This window comes from Lepisosteus platostomus, chromosome 14 (assembly GCF_059453375.1).
Source record: "Lepisosteus platostomus isolate fLepPlt1 chromosome 14, fLepPlt1.hap1, whole genome shotgun sequence".
Lineage (NCBI taxonomy): Eukaryota > Metazoa > Chordata > Actinopteri > Semionotiformes > Lepisosteidae > Lepisosteus > Lepisosteus platostomus.
In genome coordinates, this window is record NC_142624.1 from 17,534,844 (window position 1) to 17,554,364 (window position 19,521).

At 38.7% G+C, this 19,521-nt stretch overlaps 1 protein-coding gene across 1 annotated transcript in view; it reads right to left on the minus strand.

Moving 5' to 3' along the window:
• Window positions 1–3,827: 3,827 nt before the first annotated feature.
• Window positions 3,828–19,521, minus strand: part of LOC148648914 (E3 ubiquitin-protein ligase MARCHF4-like) — a 42,794-nt gene continuing 27,100 nt past the window's right edge. The window contains exon 4 of the mRNA XM_088607305.1: window positions 3,828–4,452. Coding sequence (XP_088463431.1) covers window positions 4,025–4,452 — 428 coding nt within the window. The 3' untranslated portion in view covers window positions 3,828–4,024. The remainder of the gene's footprint in view (window positions 4,453–19,521) is intronic.

The window sequence follows — 19,521 nt, forward strand, 5'->3', positions numbered from 1 at the left end:
GCTTCAATATTCTCAGCCAATTTTTTATTGGAAGATCCCAGTTCTGGCAACGTGGCTTTGTGATTTTGATCCAATTGATCCAACAACTCTTTCTGTGCAGCATTGCCTTCAATATCAGCTTGACAATAGTTTCACTCAATTTCGCTAACGGGGTGGAGTTCTGTCCAGTCCCTAAGTTAAATATTTTCAATAAATATATAATATTTTATTTTAAATAAAAACCAGAGGGTTATTTTTAATAATATTTCAAAAGGATTAAATTTAAACTTTGGTGTGAAGTTAAATCAACCAGTTCAGAAAGTTCAGTGGCTTTTCTATTACACAGGTCTCTGCAAGTAAGCCTAGGTAGTGAATTGTGCATTGCTGGATATTGAGCAGTGTTAGGTCCATATGATGTATCTTCCAGCTATTAGGATGAAAACTATTAATTTAAAAAATGAAAGGAAAATTACTGTACTGTATTATGAATACAGCATATGTATACTGATTACTGATCAACTCATCCAAATATCTAAAGACCTTGACTGTTGAATGGGGAGAGGCATGTGGAATTGATTACATTAATAGGTGTTCATAGTGAATAGACTTAGAAGAAATACCAAAACATTTAAAGATGTTTCCTGAGATACCACTAGACTACTGTATTGAGTGGTAAACCCTGAAAATAAGCAAGGATTCTCAGAGAACTTTTTGGTAGGTCCAGAATTAAAAGTAACAGTAAAAGCACACCAGGCTGAATTATATGGCAGTGGTTTTGCTCTGGATGGAAAGCACCATTAGAGTAAACTTGAAGTAAGACTTCGTAAAATGAGATTGGGAGTTCCATTAGTACTCCCAAGACACACAAGCAGCAGCACTGAAGTAGCTTTCACAGTAAGCGGTAACATATGTAAAAAATGCATTAAGTCTGAACAACTGGCTCCAGGGATACAGGCCTTGGTAACAGTGAAAATGACCTAGTTCCAGTGTTGAGGGATATGAACTAAACATTACAGGAAAGAACATGTTTCAGGAGGAGCTGACTGATGTGTTCAAAATCCTCCAAAACAATAACAAGTCAGCAACAATTAGTCATAAATCCATAAAAAAATCATAAAGGAATATGAGCACCTAATATAACGATATTATGACAGTAGGCACTTTTACACAAAGGGTAAAAGCAGTTGTTGAGATCAATATTCAAGATCCACTGGAACTGTATAACAATTTGTTCCTAACATTCATCAATAGGTGGAATGCTCTCCTTTATTCAGGACAGATTTATTAGGACAGTCTCCCAAAAAAAATTCCAAACAGAATTTGTTAAAAAAAATAATAATTGTGCTGTGTGTCATTCAAGATGCTGTTTTTTACCTTCAGAATCTATTTCTTCTTCAAGTCCAATCTTTCTCAAAACACAGGTGTGGCAAATGTGTGTGTTAATCTTTCTGGACCATTCTGGACCAGATCCACCATTGTTCCCCAATTCATTTAGAAAACATCCAGTACTTTTTTGTACTGTATAAGGCAGTGTTAATTCCTTAGCAGATTGAACCTTTACCATTTGTTGTTTTAAGAATTCAGTTATGCCTTGGCATCACAATCTGGTTATGTACCAGCCTTAACAATAACCTGTTTCCCCATCAACATGAGTTCCCTTAACTCAAGTATTATATAGGCGTTATTTTAGCAAAATGGCCATTTTATGTTTTTATCACTATATTCCATGTCCCAAACAGCTCTTATTTACACATTTGAGTTGCACTGTTGTGTAAAAGGCAGACATTGGACTCTTACTGTATTCCTTGTATTGTTCTTTCACACTTTTTCCCTTGAACCTGAATTGGGTCTTCATTTTGTTATTTTTTAAGCCCTAGTTAAAAAAAAATATTAGAGGGAGTAACAGTAAATATCCAGTTTTAACTTAGTCCTGTTGTTTTGGAATGCAGTTACAGATGCCATATACTGTAGCTATTGAGCAGATAAAATAAAACCCTGAATTTGTCCCTGTTTTCCACCAAAGAGCTCTGACAAATTTATATTCTTAAAGAAATTTAAAAACTGAAACTTGTGCACTGTGTAAATTATGCACTGATTCAAGATTATATACAGTATAAGAACCTTTAATCAATTTATACCTAAATAATGAAAACAGAGAACTGAGCATTTAAAAAAACAGTTTGAAAATCAAGCCTTCTCATCCCAGGGCTAAGTCATATTAGAAATTATAGGTTATGATAGGTTATTTTCACAGGAGAAAAAGCATTAAGTGTCTTCAATCAGGTGTTTCAATGCAGAATCACTACACATACAGTGCAAGTATTTAGTGTTAAGAAAGGTAGACTGTATTCACAAGAATCCTTGCTGATTTAGAATTAATTATTGTAAAACTAAGCAAAAACAACTGGGTAATATACATGCCATGAATATATTGGCTGCAGTCCTATCTCCCACGGGAGAAATGTGATTGATAGCATTACAGAACTCTTCCCTTTTAAAAGAGCTATAAAAGTACTGGATTTCACTTAGAGTGTGTGCATCAATGACTATAAGTAAGTCAGGAAATTTTGAGATTAAAAAAATTCTGGTCTACTGCTGCTGTTGGAAAAAAGTGATGAGATATTTCTAGATGATTTGTGCATTTTGTGCTTTATGAGCAGGAGAACATTTTGACGGGAGAATTAAATTACATATGATTCTTCAGAAATTTCATTAATGTAAAAAAGTTAAGTATTGGTTACCATCTTCTCATTCGGTAGAGATCTTTAATATATGATCTATAATATGTGAACTATTATTGTTACCTGTGTTCATCTGACATTTGCTCATAAATTTATTTAATTGCTCATTAGCTAATTTAACTCCGGTTGCATTCAGCATAAGTATTCATAGAGCTGCGATACCTATCTAGTTTTTTGTGTGTTTTCAATTTGGCAAGGACGTTGTTTTGGGCATAACTAGGCAAATGTCAACTTTCATGGTCACAAACTCCATAACAACTGCTAGTCCTAGAAAGGAAAAAAAGTTATTTGTGAAGGCTGCAATATTAATGGAGACTAAAATTTTGTCAGGAATTTTGGGGGTCTAATTGAAACTATTTTAAAATGTTCAAAGAAAAAACAATTCCACAAGTACAGAAATGTGAACTTGTTCCCCATTGTTCTAGCTACTGTATGTCAAATGGTAATGAAGTGCAGGCTTCAGGCACAGTGAAACTGCAGTCTGTCTAGAACTACCATTTATGTATCTTGAGGATTTACTGCAGTATTAAAGGTGGATGTATCTGAAATATAACTGAACAGTTAACACTGATGATGGCTCATCAGGACATTGTACAGTATACTGAGTTTTGAGTACAGATCCCAAATATGCTTTTCTTTTTCTTGTTAAAGTAGGTTAAATCATTATGCTCTTAGGAACAGCATTTTCTTGATGCACGTTTATTACAAAGTTTTTGCTACATGTATTTTCAGAGACTTTGAATTTTTTTGTAAATTGCAAAAGAAAGGCCAACATCTTTAAGACAGTTTTTGTGCTTTGAGACTAGAACAAAATCAGTGTCTTGGAACTTCATACAGTATGAAATAATGGGTAGCCTTGGAACACAAAAGGACAGCAGTCTTTTTGAACACACAGCACGATAGGAGAACCATAGAAAGACACTACATTTTAGAACAGCTATACAAACTGCCACTAAAGCTACAGTTCCACCTGAATTATTTGAATCCCTGAACCATTTTAATGTGACCTTATTCAATGGACAATTACCATCGGAGGTCATTCAGCTTTTCATACAACCTTGGCACAAAAATGTGTAAAGCTATAGCCAAGCCACTCAGACACAACAATTCAGTACTCCTCAGATCTTCATTTTTATTTCACTGAAGCCAAAAATTCTTCATCTCCCATTTTGCCATGTTGTTGTGTTCCCTCCTCTTATTTAGCCTTCCTCTTTTTATTTCACAAAGCAGGGAAAAGAGAACTTTATCCTGGGCGCCCTTCTCTCCCCCATGTATTATAAGGCCTCAATGGAAAAACAGAATCCTCAGACTGTAGTTACTCGCATCACCAGCTCCCGATTGCTGTTGCTGGGCTGGCCCCTGGGCTCCTGCTGCCTGAGGTGGCTGAGGAGGTGCAGGATAGAGTATGCACAGTGGTGGTCAGACAGGGATGGCCCATTGCCTTGAGAAGAACCATGGGTTAGCCCCATTGTCATAGTGGCAGTTGCCGTAGGGGTTGCAGAGGTGATGGGGGCAGCAGTGGCACCAGTATTTACAGAGGAAGTAGATGTGGAAGCAGCCACAGCTTGGCTACTCCCTTGTGTGGGCAGTGACAGGGTCCTTGTGCTGGTCCCAGTCTTTTGGTCCTCACTGTCCTTCATCTTGTCATAGTTCAGCACCTTCCACTGCTGGTTGACAGCCTGCCAGCGATTGAATATGCGGTACACCGAGGGACCTTCATGGATGATAAGAGCTGAGGAAAAAACAGCAAGGAAACATGACACAGACTGGTATATTCATTAACCGAATTATAATTGTATCAGTACCATGATTTCTGTAATATGCAAGAACTATAGTAAGTTTACTGATTGTGATGATACAAATTATTTTTATACATGCAGAGCTGCATATAATTTGCTTAGTATTGTCAAGAACGGACTGGACAGAGGAACCCCCTGTGGTCCCTTGGGTTTCCAAACATACAGTACACTCCCTTATCTTTTCCCTCTGCTTTCATTATCATATGTAGCTGTGATTGAAGACTGTCCTAATGAATTGAGCATAGCTACCCCCTTGAATAACAGCTGCTCCTCACTATTGTGTTGCGAGCTGCCCTCATGGCCTTATTACCGAAGATAACTGAAAACTACAGCCCTTCTTGAAATATATTGAGCTTATTGCTCATTACTACCAACTTGAATGCCAATAAGAACATTGCAGTCCAGAAATAACTTAATATAGGTATTTCATGTCAAAGATCAAGCATTGTGATATTAGTAAATTCAAAGTTCTTAAAGAGTATAAGCTCATTTAAAATATATGACATCAACATTTTGTAGTGCAGCTCGCTTTAAAAATATATAGTGGCACCTGTGTGTTTTTTGGAGAATGAGATCACAGGCGGCTGTTTCTTTCCTTTGTCGCTATCCAATCAATTAATGGAACAGCAAGTAAGGTATATTGGAATGATAAAGCTTCCCATTCAGCAAACTAAAAAATTAATATGATGGAAGCTGGCTTTACATTTTAAACATGTGTATTCAGTTCCTGACTGGTCTAGGCAAGTATTAATAGCAGGGACCTTGACAAATGGCTGACAGTTGAATCATGTATTTTTTGTGATACCACACAACAATTTATTACTTGCTCTAAATCGATCTTTCTTCACTTCTGTTTTTTTTTCCAGGTTTTGATGCAAAACTTTTATGTTAAAGTGATAAAACATAGACCAAATAAATACAAATTTCTGTAATATGCAAGAACTATAGTAAGTTTACTTACAACGATACACTACAACACAATACAACAAAGCTTATGAAATAAAGTCAAAACAAAAAATAAAATCATTAGTGTGTGCTGGTCTGATGTGATCAGGCCACTAATGTCAAAAGTTTAAATATTCACAACGAGATTTTCCTTGGTAACCTCCTTACCATCTAAAAATTGCATATTGATTTCTACCACTGAAAATCAGAAAGCTGGAAAATTAAAAATGAAAAAGAAAACATGCCAATGATGTTACTCATTATTTTTGTCAAGCGTCCTCCAAGTCAGCATGTTTGCAGATATGCCTTTGTAACAAGCAACCATCTGCTATTATGTTAAGATCAGAACCTTTTCAACATTTACCTCACAAAATCTTTCAGATGTCACCTGGATTCATTCAATTTCAAGTCCTATCAACAACTCTTTTATTATGTAATTATTTGTACAGGGGAGTTAAATTCAATTCAATTTATTTTTATATAGCACCTTTCACAACCAGGTTGCCCCAAGGCAAATAAAATTAACAGATGGAGTAACATCTAGGAACATGGTGTATGGAAAGGACTTACTTACCGTACTTCAAGTTGGGATTTTTTGTTCAAATACATTGCAATAATATCTTAATCATGACACCCCTTTAATTTGAAATAATTTATTACATGGAAATATTGTTGTTTTTGATTTTGCTTATAGACTCATGTGGTAATTGTAATATCAGAAGATAGGGAAAACAACATTTTCATTAACAGGCTTTCTGTGTAGTTAAAAGACTAGCTTATGAGATCAGAATTTTCTTTTTGTTGCATTTCTTACCCCTACCATTAGCCATATCAAACTCTGGAAACCATCGTGTTTAACTAGATAGTCAGAATTCTAAGAAATAAACAATTTCAAGTTGCCTCATGAAGAAATACTTAAGAGGGGGGAGATGATGAATCAATGCTCGGATCCATGGCTGGAAACAGTAGTTATTGTAGAAAAAAATCTTTGTTTTATCCTAAGAGTAAGAGAAAGTATAAAGTTTACCAGACTACTAGGATATACATTTATTTAGACTAGGGTCAGATATAAAAACCTCTTTAACAGTCTCCAAATATTCCTAGATCTTGTACTGAGCAGTTGTATTTTAAAGCTGCTGTAAAGGATTATGTTGGAAACATTGCATAATAAGGAGTCATTCAGTGTATAGAGATTTGTGGACATTCTTGGAGTACCAGAAGACTTTGACAAGTGTTAGGTGTGCAAATTGGGAATATGTAGCTTGTAAAGCGTTGGAGAGATGAGTAGTCTTTATAGGGGCTTTATGGAGAAGATTCGCTATATTTACAATGAGCTAGAATGATGAATTTATTCCAGAATACTTCAAAGAAATCAAGTCAATGTGTGAAAGCATAACAACTAAAGGTTGACAGAGATTTTAATATGAATTCACATTTAAAAACAGAATACATATACCCATAAAATTCTAAACAGATAGTAAATATTTTGTAACATGAAACGTATGACAATCAAATACTGTTAAAATACCTTACAGATTTACAGATAATATCATCTAAAGGGTTATGCAGAATACTGTATACCTGTACAGTAAGTAAAATAAAAACTGAATATCAAGTGACTACTGAAAGTTTCTAATGATATGTCATTGCCTGCTGAATTACATTCTACTCATGCTTTAACCTAAGTGAATAATATCGGTATTATCTTTATGAAATTATGGAATCATATTGGAATGTGCATTTATCTTCCCACACACTACTCCAAATGGGCTGTTTCATAAATGGCATGTCTTTACTGTTTACATGTCTCCTAGGATATACTGCATCAATACTCAGAACTGTGTCTTCTCTTTCCTGAGCGATGATATAGTGAACTAGCCAGTCATTTTCCTAATCACTATGTGGTGACAATTTAATCTCTGTAAAGTGTGGATTTAATGACAGTGCAGTCTGTTGCCGTCGCAGACAACACTCAATAAATCTCTTTTGTTTCGACAGATGCTTAATCAGACTTGCACTTTCTCCTATGTTTTAGAAGAACCACATTACTGCTATTACTTGAACTCTAAACACACACACAAACATCCATTCATTTTCTAACCACTTCATCCAATTCAGGGTTCCAGGAGAGCCAGAATCTACAGTAGCTTAGCAAGCAAAGGGCACAGAGCAAGGTACAGCCTGGATGGCACACCAGTCCATCATGGGGCACACACAGACACAAACACGCACACACTCATACCAGGACCAGTTTTCCCAGAAACCAATTAACCTACCAGTATGTCCTTGGACTGAAAGACTTGGAAGAAACCCACGCAAACATGGGGAGAACATACAAGTCCATACACAGATAGCACCTCAGATCCATAATTGAACCCAGGGCCAAAGTGCAATGAGGCAGCAATGCTAACCAAATGCCAACCATATCACATCATGCAAAGCATACACAAGTTAAAACATTGAAGCCACAGACAACCTCCTGATCACCCTACAAACAACAAAACCCTACATTCAAGTCCCTGGCACTCACAAACAATGATAAACTAAACTACACACATTGCTGCACCCTTATAAATATCCCCCACACATAATTACATCAGCAAAGGAAAAAGGAAAACTAGGTTGTTACTGTAAGAAGTGTGTGTGAAACAGCAGGGGGAACCTGGAACAGATTTTTCAAACCATTTCCCTAGTACAGTATGTCAACAATGGTTTGTAGGAGGCACTGTCCTTTGGACAAAATGTTAAACTTACTACCTTTTCATTAGGTAATGTTCATAAGAGTAGGGGTTTTAACTTTGGTGTCCCAAGTAAATTTCAACCTGGACATGGACAGTCTGTTCTACATCAATTCCCCTTAAATGTATTTTGTAGAAGAAATCCTCATTTCGCTACCTGATCTGCATTTTCTGGGAATGCTGGCACAGAATGCCTTTTTTAACTGTTTCCTCAGCCAAACTAGTGAATACCAGGCAATCTAAGAACTCACCATAATTCATCCAATTGCAAATTGATAAGGGGTTTGTCTGATCTACAGAACTCACTGTTAAACGAAAAGGAAAAATTGAGCCCAATATATTTCGATTTAGTTAAGTACCACATAGGATAATGAGAAGAAAAATCTATATAGCTTATTCTTTCTTCATATTTATCATGATATTTGGCATAGTTTATATACTACCATATGTAGCAATCCTTATTTATGAATTTGTGTAATTCTGGATATTTTGGGCAACATTGTTGTAAGTTTGGTATTCATGCTTGGGGAAATGACAGTTATTGAAAAGGGTAGTAAATCACATATTTTTTGTCTTAACGTTCATGACTTTTTAAATTAAAAAATCCCAATCAACAGGCATGTGCAGATGTCCACAGATGGACAACACACACCCATCTTTCCACTACAAGTCGCTCTGATAACAATAACTCGACTCGTCTGTGTTATTTAAAAGATGGTTATGCAGTTTAGCTGAAATGGAAATCATTAATTTGCTCAACGGTGGAAACGATTTATGGAGTGATTCTCCATGTTGCTGTTGCAAAAACATCCCATTTGATAAAATGAAGAGATCAATAAGAAGCTTCCTGATTGAGCAAACAAGTATTGAGTCTAAGTCACGTTTTGCACATCCGTGCTCTGAATGTAAATGTTTTATGGTGGTTTTATCTCTTGTTTTGTGAAAAAGTTTTCATGTTAGTGTTTGTCATTCAAAGAGTAGAATCATTGACAGCACCTCAGTCTGATTGGTTAATTAATGCATTACACCTGAGTGCATAAACAGCCCTTCAGCTTGTTTGATTACAACAGGAAGGAGCTGAAGAGATGACTAAGGGCTCTGTCTTGACTTCTGTGCTGACCCCTGTCTTTGTATATTTGGAACTGCGAGAGCTGCTGTTCGTGTTTAATTGACAGGGTAAAGAAATCCCGGACTGGAGAAACCTACTTTCCAGAACCAGTGGATCATTTTGCATTCATTTTTTCATCCTTTAAAGAGATTAGTAGCCACTAAGTAACTCTGAACAAACAATGTTCTATTTAGAAATGGTAGATTTTTTCAATACCAGATCTTCTGTGGCAACTAATGGATATAGATTTGCAAATTTACTATTAATTCTTGTTGCATAATTTTGCTACATTAGTTAAAAGCTGACACCACTCAAGATAAAGTCTGAACTCTGAGAAAAAAATCAGCAAGATGACAAAAAGAATGGCTTAGAATTAGTTTCTGACAAGTAAGATTTGTTCTTCTTCTATGCCACAAATAGAAGCCGTTTGAGTTAAATATATTAAGAGTTTCTGCCTTTCAGAATGACATCACATCTCCAATTAAAAAGTACACATATTTTACAGAGGGGGTCTCATTGTTGAATAACACTTAACATCAATAGGGGTACAGTGAAAATCAGGTGATTAGTGTGAAGCCACCATTGGAAGTAATTCAAGCTGTAAGTCTCTGATGCATACTTTGCACTAGGTTGCAGATGCAGTCTTATAGAATTCTGTCCCATTTATCTCATCAAGTCTGAACGAGCATGTGCCTTTTCTCTGCTCTCTATCCTAGATACTACAACATATTATTCCAACTCATCCTACAAATTTTGAATGGGTCTCATCTGGAAAATATAGCATGTGTTTCAAGCAGCATGAGGAAATATATTGCCATGCTGGAATGTTGTCATATTTGATTAACACAAAGGAAGGGCAGAAGGTGATGTCTCAGGACGTGATTAATGTAGTTTGGAATTCAATAGAATCTAGAACCTCCTGCCCAGGCTTGGATAATGATGTATTGATCTTAGAGAGGTGTTATGACTAGTGATCTTCCAGATAATAGCGTCGTAGATCCACTGTATAGATAAATTCAATATTTATCTGCTTTGTCTTTCTAGGTTAGAAACCACTGAACCTTTTTTTGTTCCCAGATGGTGAGCAAAAGTTCACTTGTTTGGTCAGACGTATGACATAAATGTTTCACACATCAACTCTTCTAGTAGTTAAACCTGTCTTCAGATCTGTCTCATCTCCACGTGCAATTTTTTCCATAGAAAGCCTTTCCACTCTGATTGTTTTATGCTATGAAAACAACCTGCTTTCTGGAGCTGCCATGATGCCATTCTCCATGCTGCCTTCCCTTGTTCCTCATCCTGTCCTGAACACCATTCCTCCTCAGAGCTTAAGTACACCTTCTCCTCCAGGGCCAACTTTTGCTCAACTCCCTATGCCTATCTTTTGTCTCATGCCACCTGACATTCCACCACTAGGAGTCCTTTCTTTCCTGACCTCATTCTGCCAGAAATGAGAAAGAACACTGTAAGAACATTTGCACTATCCTTCATGTTGTCACCAGAAAACTACAGTATAGCGCTGCTTCTTCTTTTAATTGCTCGAAAGAAACCAATTACTCCAGTGCCCATGCTGAACTCCAGCCTGATTTGAAATTATTAACTCATCATTAATAATTTTCTGAACTTTTTTGTCAATTGTTCTTACACCTCATAGAGTGTACTGGTAAGGTAAGTATTATTTCAAATTCTGTCTCGTTTGCAACTGTTGCTTCCAATAACCTCTCAGAAGCGCTTTGCTGAACCTTCCTTCCTTTCTCTGACTGATACTCCTCCCACTAAGACTCAATTTTTCCAGATGGCTGAGTTTCTTCAGACTGGAGAAAACCTTTCCTTTCCTTTGAGTCACTAGGGATCATCCTTAATTCTAACCTTTCCACACCTGCTTGCCACAAGCCACATTTGTCTGCATTAAAACAATTATCAACACTTCCTTTCTCTCTTATTCAACTTGACCTCCTATACCTCAGTCAATTAATGTACCATCTCTCAGAGTTCACCTTTATTTTTCTATTTGACCTTGCTTCTTCCAATGTATATCTACATCACTATGTTAACCTAGATACCAGCTGCACAGGGGAAATTAACACTGTGACTCCTGCTCCCAGAGCAAAGGAATGGCATAACATTTCTACAATGGCTGACTTCTGTCCCATGAAAGACCTCACTCTTTTCACTGGACCCACACCGTCCAAAGCCCTTTGTGTCATTCAGAAAAAAATAGTTATTCTGGCTCTGATCCACTTAAGGTCAAATTCTGCCATCACTCATTCAATTGTATATCCATTGTGCACATTAGAAATAAGGGTTTCCCAAAGTACTTTAAATCTTTGAATATTGTGAACCTATTGTGAATCTTCCCAAACATCACACCTGGGTTTCTATCTGTAAACCATTAAAATTCTTCTTTGCAGGAGCACACATTCCAGTTCACGAGGAATGACAGCAGCCGAAAGGTTGGGAGAAATTAGAATCATTTATTGGGATGTGGAGATTTGGCGTAACCCGCTTGGCTGAGGGCCAACCTCCCGGCCGTTGGACGGGGAATATAGGACCCCCATGCGACCAATTGGGCAGCTGCAAAGGTGGAGCAGGGATGCAGAAAACGAATTTGATATATATGGAGACCGGTTGTTTACGTCAGAATTAGTGGGAATTGCAGCAGCTGTGTCGAATGAGCTCGGCTGCCTTCATTCCTCCCTAACTTTCATAAAACTCCATAAATTCAGGTTGTACAACTTTTCAAAAGTCATATTCTAGTATCTCCTCTGCAGCATCTCACTCCAAACCAATTAATGACTTCTAATCAGTCTCTGCAGTCTTTCTAAACCTCCTTATCCCTACGATCAATTACACTCATCTCAGACAGCCATCCCATCCAACCCATTACTTTCCTGCAAATTGACAGTGAATTGCCACTTCATTCCTCAAAGTCAGTTTCAACAACACAATATTTTATTCATTAAGGGTGGAGATTCGCAGCCACTACCTTACAGATAGATTGAAGTTTTCCTCAGCCAGGTGAGTTACTTACTGTATAAAGATCCTTCATTAAAAGCAAACCTCTTCTCTGTTTTAATTAGTGTTTAAATAGAATAATGAATGATATATTGCTGTGTCAAACTTTTCATGTAGACTTCTAGGTCAGTGTATATTGTATCAAACTCTGTCACTGACAAGCATTGGGTATGATTTCATGAATAAAATATCACATTTTTAAATTTGTAAAAATTTGTAAAAGCTAAAACAAACTGATAAATTCACTATAATTAATAATTTATTAAGAAGAGACAAGTGAAATGAATAATTTCTATGGTAGATCTGAAGTACAGCACTTAACATACCTCTAGAACCTAACTCTTCCCCCCTACCCCCATTATCATCTGTGACTCCTCTGGTAGGGCTAATAACACAAAATGACAAACCTCTGGACAGGAAGGAGGTCACAGTGTAAGTAAGCTGGAGCAGTCAGAACTATCTCCTGCTCAACCAAATAAGTAATCTTTGATTTCAAAAGGGACAAGAATAAACTGTAACCTCTTGTGATTGATGGATAGTGGAGAGGGTAGATACTTTAGTTTCTTGGCAAACAATCTCCTCTACCTTGAAATGGGAGACTAATGTACACCAGATAATGAAGAAAGCCCATCAGAGACTCTTTTTTCTCAGGCAACTCAGAAAGTGTGGTGTGTGGTGTAAGAGGACCAGAGGAAGGGTCATCCAGGACAGGTATTTTAGGAACGATCTGCTCACTATACTTGACTTAGACCTGACCAAGATGGCCGCTAAGAGAAACCAGCTGACCTGCAGATGGAAAGGGTTCAGTCTGAAAGACAACGAGACGCAGGTGGGTCTCATCAGGAATCAAAATATATATGCCCTGGAAACAGTGAACTGTCGCGGTAGCCAGTAGGTGAATGCGTTTTGGAGGAGATAGTGGAGTTTGGTTGGTGTGGATAAAGATTTAAGGACAACGGATTTACGGACTAAATAAAGGATAACGGTATACGGCTTGTGATTTGGACTTGGCGCGGATTTGTGGGATTTTACGGACTTTTGGAACACTGGCTGAATAAGGATAGAGAAAACGGATTGCAGACTGGTTTGGAAGATGGACGAACGAAAGAAAAGGCAAAAACTTCACGAAAATAAAAGAAGAGTGTGTGGTATGAGTACTTTCGTACTTATTACATTTACCTATTCCCCCGGAGACACCACAATTGGTGGAGGATGCGGGCAACCCGCTGATCGGGACTAAGACTTGTGGAAATAAAAAGTTGACTTTTTTTTTCTCTTCTCTCTCGGTTTGGGTGTGAACTCTCGCTAAGAACAATGGAACAATTGATACAACAATTGTCCCAAGCCACCCTAACCCAGTTCCAGGCTTTAAAGGGACAACAAGAAGCCATACAGGCACAGCAGGAGGCTAATAAGATTCAAACGGAGACGAATCAACTAATTATAGAAGAGCAGAATTTGGTGAGAGAGGAATTGCAAAGATTAGGAGAAGAAATTAGACGGTCCTCAGTAACAGGGAGAGAACCCAGTAAGATGGAAGAAATTGGGCTTCAAAAGATGACAGAGCTTGATGATGTGGAAGCATATTTAACCACTTTTGAGAGAACAGCTGCCAGGAATGCATGGCCCAGAGAGCAATGGGCAGGGAGAGTAGCGCCTTATTTAATTGGGGAAGCCCAGAAGGCTTATTATGATTTAAAAGAAGAGGATGCTGAGAACTATGGAACTCTAAAAAAGGAGATTTTGGCAAGATTAGGGGTAATCACAGCGATACGAGCAGTCCAGTTCCATAACTGGAAGTATCAAATAGACAAGCCCACTAGATCTCAGATGTTTGACCTGGTACATCTGGCGAAGAAACCAATAGACCAGGCGGTTGATTTAGTGGACCAACAGCATGCCACAGAAGCCTTGATTAAGGAAGAGAGAGGGGAAAAAATGTCCCACTAAAGTACAGGGACCATCGAGGTCCTCCACAATTTACGACATCTTTTCAGGAAAGATCGGTTCAAAGGCCCCAACCATGGAAAGAGTCCCATAAATGTTTTAAGTGTAATGAAGAGGGACATTTGGCCAGTAATTGTCCCACCTGGGGTGAACCTATGCAAGTGGACACCAGAGAGGAAGCCAAGTGCAACTACCTCACGGCGAGCGTCCCATCCTGTGAGGCTCCCCACATTGCTAAAATCAAGATAAGGGAAAAGCCTGTCGAGGCCCTGTTAGACTCTGTAAGTATGGTGACCCTGGTGACCTCTACAGCACTACCTTAAGGAACCAAGGACAGGCAAGTGGAGGGGATACCTATTACGTGCATTCATGGGGAAACTAAGGTGTATCCATCTGTGAAAGTTTCCATTATTATATAAATGGGAATGTATAGTTCGACTGTAGGGGTGGTTGAACAATTGCCTTACCCTGTGGTGTTGGGACTGTCCCCACTTTCTCCAAATTTTGAATACTGTCCAGTTGGTTAGGCAAGATCCGCTCCCCTGTCCAGGAGATTCGGACGATAACACAGATTCCCCTGGAGAGGCGAACCAACCAGGAGAAGGCTCAGAACTTGGAGATGAGTTCTTAAATATAGATTTACTGGACTGGGAGCCACCCGAACATCTAGGTAGGTTTGGAACGGCCCAGGTGGAAGATGGGAATTTAAGACATGCATGGGGACATGTGAGAAAAATTGAGGGGGAGTTGTGTAATAATAATAGTCCCTGAATTACCCTTATTTTATGGTAAAAGACAATCTCCTCTATCAGGTGCAGAAGAGGGGACAAAAAGAAGTGGAGCAACTCCTCATTCCCCGAGCCTACCAGTCGAAACTCCTCAGCTTGGCCCATAGCCACCTCTTGGGAGGACACCTAGGCGTGAAGAAAATGGCTGAAAGACTACTTTCTCGATTTTTCTGGCCTGGAATATACCATCAAGGCCATCGAGAGATATTGTCGGGAATGCCCAGCATGTCAGAAAACTGCCCCACAAACTTATTATAAAAACCCTTTGATTCCCCTCCCAATAATAGATACTCCTTTTGAGAGGATTGGGATGGACTTAGTGGGACCCCTGATTAAAACTACAAAGGGACATCAGTATATACTGGTGATAGTGGACTATGCCACGAGGTACCCCGAAGCCATTCCTCTGAGGGCAGGTATGGCCAAAAACATAGCTAGAGAGCTAGTGCAAATTTTCTCTAGAGTGGGAATCCCTAAGGAGATCTTAACCAATCAAGGGACTCCTTTTATCTCAAAGGTCATGCAAGACCTAAGTAAGCTTTTGGGTATTCATCAAATCAGAACCTCAGTTTATCACCCGCGAACAGACGGACTAGTGGAGCGCTTTAATAAAACCCTGAAAAGCATGCTGAGGAAGGCCATGCAAAAGGACGGCAAAAATTGGGATCAATTGCTCCCTTATCTAATGTTTGCTATCCGAGAAGTACCGCAGGCCTCGACTGGGTTCTCTCCTTTTGAGTTATAATACGCTCGGAGACCACGGGGATTATTAGACCTGGTCAAAGAGTCCTGGGAGCATCAACCTTCACCATTACAGACTGTCATTGAATATGTGGAACAAATGAGGGAAAGAATAAACATTGTTGTTCCCATTGTGAAGGAAAATCTGGAGAAGGCCCAGGCGCAGCAACAGCAGATTTATGATAGGGGAGCTATAGTGCGAGAATTTCAGCCAGGGGACAAAGTATTGCTATTGGTCCCGACACCCGGAATGTAAATTCCTGGCCTCCTGGCAGGAGCCTTATGAGGTGGTGAAAAAAATGGGTCCGGTCACTTACAAAGTTAAGCAACCTGACAAACGACGACAGCATCAAATCTACCATGTGAATTTACTAAAGAGATGGCATTCTGCTCACCCACTTCTCCCCTGACCCTTTGGAAGAAGAAACGGGTGCTGTCGCCGTGTGGGGACCTGGCTCCAGCGCAGAAGCAAGAACTACAAGAGTTCCTGTCGCAAAACAAAGATGTTTTTTCCCAAAGTCCTGGTCGAACCCACCTCATTCAACATAAGATTATCACGGAACCAGGAAAAAGGGTAAGGCTGCCCCCTATCGAGTACCTGAAGCAAAAAGGAAACTAATTAAGGAAGAGGTAGAAAAAATGTTAAGAATGGGGATAATAGAAGAATCCCATAGCAAGTGGGCTAGTCCCATAGTACTGATACCCAAGACTGACGGAACTTTTAGGTTCTGTAATAACTTCAAAAGATTAAATGAGATCTCGCTGTTTGACGCATACCCTATGCCTCGTATAGATGAGCTAATCGAGCGATTAGGTAATGCCTGATATATCAGTATGCTAGACCTTACGAAGGGATATTGGCAAGTACCCCTAGCCGAAGAAGCTAAAGCCGAGACCACGTTTGCCACCCCGGAGGGGCTATACCAGTATCGGGTCCTTCCGTTTGGTTTACATGGCGCTCCTGCTATGTTTCAGCGATTAATGGGCCCAATACTCAGACCTCATCGAGATTTTGCGGCTGCCTACCTGGATGACGTCGTAATTCATAGCATGACTTGGGAACAACACCTACTACACTTGGGAGCAGTAACCGGAGCTTTGTGAGAAGCAGGATTAACCGCTAATCCAAGCAAATGTTGTCTAGGGACCCAGGAAGCCAATTATCTCGGTTATATGATTGGGAGGGGAATGATCATGCCACAAGAACAGAAGGTGCAGTTAATTAGAAACTGGCCTAAACCTTCTACAAAGAAGCAAATAAGAATGTTTTTGGGATTAGCAAATTACTATCGCTGGTTCATTTCAGGATTTGCCTCCATTGCCGCCCCATTGCACGATTTAACAAAGATGAGTTGCCCTGAAAAAATTAAATGGACAGAAAGGGAAGAGAGGGCCTTTCAAGAACTAAAAAGGACTTTATCATCTCAACCGGTCTTACAGGTACCTAACTTTAACAAAACATTCATGGTACAAACTGATGCATCTGACACTGGGATTGGAGCCATACTGTTGCAAGAAATTGAAGGATTGGAGCACCCTATTTTGTATATTAGCCGTAAATTAAGCCCTGCAGAGAAATATTATTCCACAATCGAAAAAGAATGTCTTGTGATAAAATGGGCCCTGAATTATTTAAGATATTATTTATTGGGAAGACGATTTATCTTGTATACTGACCATGCGCCACTAACCTGGTTGTTAAGGAACATGGACAAAAATGATCGGATTACACGATGGGGGTAATGTCGTTGCACTCTCGCGAATGCATTGTTTCTTTTCCAGACAGCCCGAGGACGGGGCTGATCTCAGAGGGAGGGTATGTAAGAGGACCAGAGGAAGGGTCATCCAGGACAGGTATTTTAGGAACGATCTGCTCACTATACAGTACTTGACTTAGACCTGACCAAGATGGCCGCTAAGAGAAACCAGCTGACCCGCAGATGGAAAGGGCTAAGTCTGAAAGACAACGAGACGCAAGTAGGTCTCATCAGGAAACAAAATATATATGCCCCGGAAACAGTGAACCGCTGTGGAAGCCAGTAGGTGAATGTGTTTTGGAGGAGATAGTGGAGTTTGGTTGGTGTGGATAAAGATTTAAGGACAACGGATTTATGGAATAAGGATAACGGTATACGGCTTGTGATTTGGACTCAGCGCGGATTTGTGGGATTTTACGGACTTTTGGAACACGGACTAAATAAGGACAGAGAAAATGGATTGCGGACTGGTTTGGAAGACAGATGAACGAAAGAAAAGGCGAAAACTTCACGAAAATAAAAGAAGAGTGTGTGGTATGAGTACTTTCGTACTTATTACATTTACCTATTCCCCCGGAGACACCACAGTGGTAAGATGTTTCAATCTGTTCTGGAAGAGCATCTACCCTGAGGTTATTCGGTCTCTTAACTCAACAGCATTATAAAAATATTTATTATAGTATTTATTGACTAAAACTATAATAAATAGTAAATATATTATATAAATATAATAAATAGTATTATTGATTTTTTTATTCTATGTGTAGCAATGTAGCATAATATTGTATTTTGTTTATGATACACATTATATTATTTAAGGTTTTTTCTTTCTCTTCTTGTAACTGTCTTTTTCAAAGGGTTGGTTTAGCAATAAATTGACTTTGACTTGAAATATGAAAAGAACTGTTGTTTAAACACTCATTCTTCAGAAAATTTGTCTGGCAAACTTGTGCACTGTAGGAAGTGTTATGCATCCCACTTAAAGTGACTTATCAGTTTCTTGGTGACTTTCCATGGCAAAAACCTCTGGCATTTAGATAGATGTATGAAATTTGCAGCTGGTAGGTGGGTGGCCTGGCTTTTTTATTCTATTCATTTCTGGGTTGAGGAAACACAAAGTACATTCTGCACCATGGCCCATCAAGTCAATATCTGGACCCACCTTCTTGTTGGAATTTTCAAACCTAATACTGAATGGTTGCTTTTGTTAATCAAGGAGGGTTCTTGAATATACTCTACATAAAGCCACTGTCACATACTGTTTCGATGGCCAATGAGAAACAAGATAATCCCTCAAATTATGGTAAGAAGTGCTGCATAAATTGAATTAAAATTGAATTGAATTCCAATATATGGAAACAGTAAAGAAAAGTATTTAAAGAAACCTGGCAATCTGTCCATGTTCCATATATTTATCCAAATCACAGTCCAGTGATTCTCGAGGAGCCAGGCATCTAGTACTTTCTCCTGGACCTTTCATTGCTTAATGTCTTTCTTTCTAGTGGGCAGTAGGAGTTCATAAGACCTGACAAGATCTTGCCAACTTGGTTAAAGTAGAAAAATAAAGAAAAAAAGAGCCAGTCAGAGCCAGAGCCAGGTCAGATCTTTATTTCAGTTTTCTTACTTTTATTTTTTTGTGCCACACTTTTGTCTTTTGGCTTGGTGGATGGAGTCATCCGATTTCTGTGGTGCAGCAGCTACTGGGTGCTGCAATATTAAGGACTTATCTTTGATGCATATTAATGTATTTTTCACCTACTGTGATGCCTTATTTGTTTAAATATTTTTTTTTCTTTCAGAGGTTTGATTAGGAAGGATAAGAGTAAAAATGCTGGAGAGAACTGTTTGGAAATGTGCTGTCTGTACTCTAAGAGGGGGCATTGGTGTTATGACTCCAAGTCATGATGGAGCGTTAGACAGAAACAAAATGCAATGCCAAAGGTGTATTAATGTATATTTATAA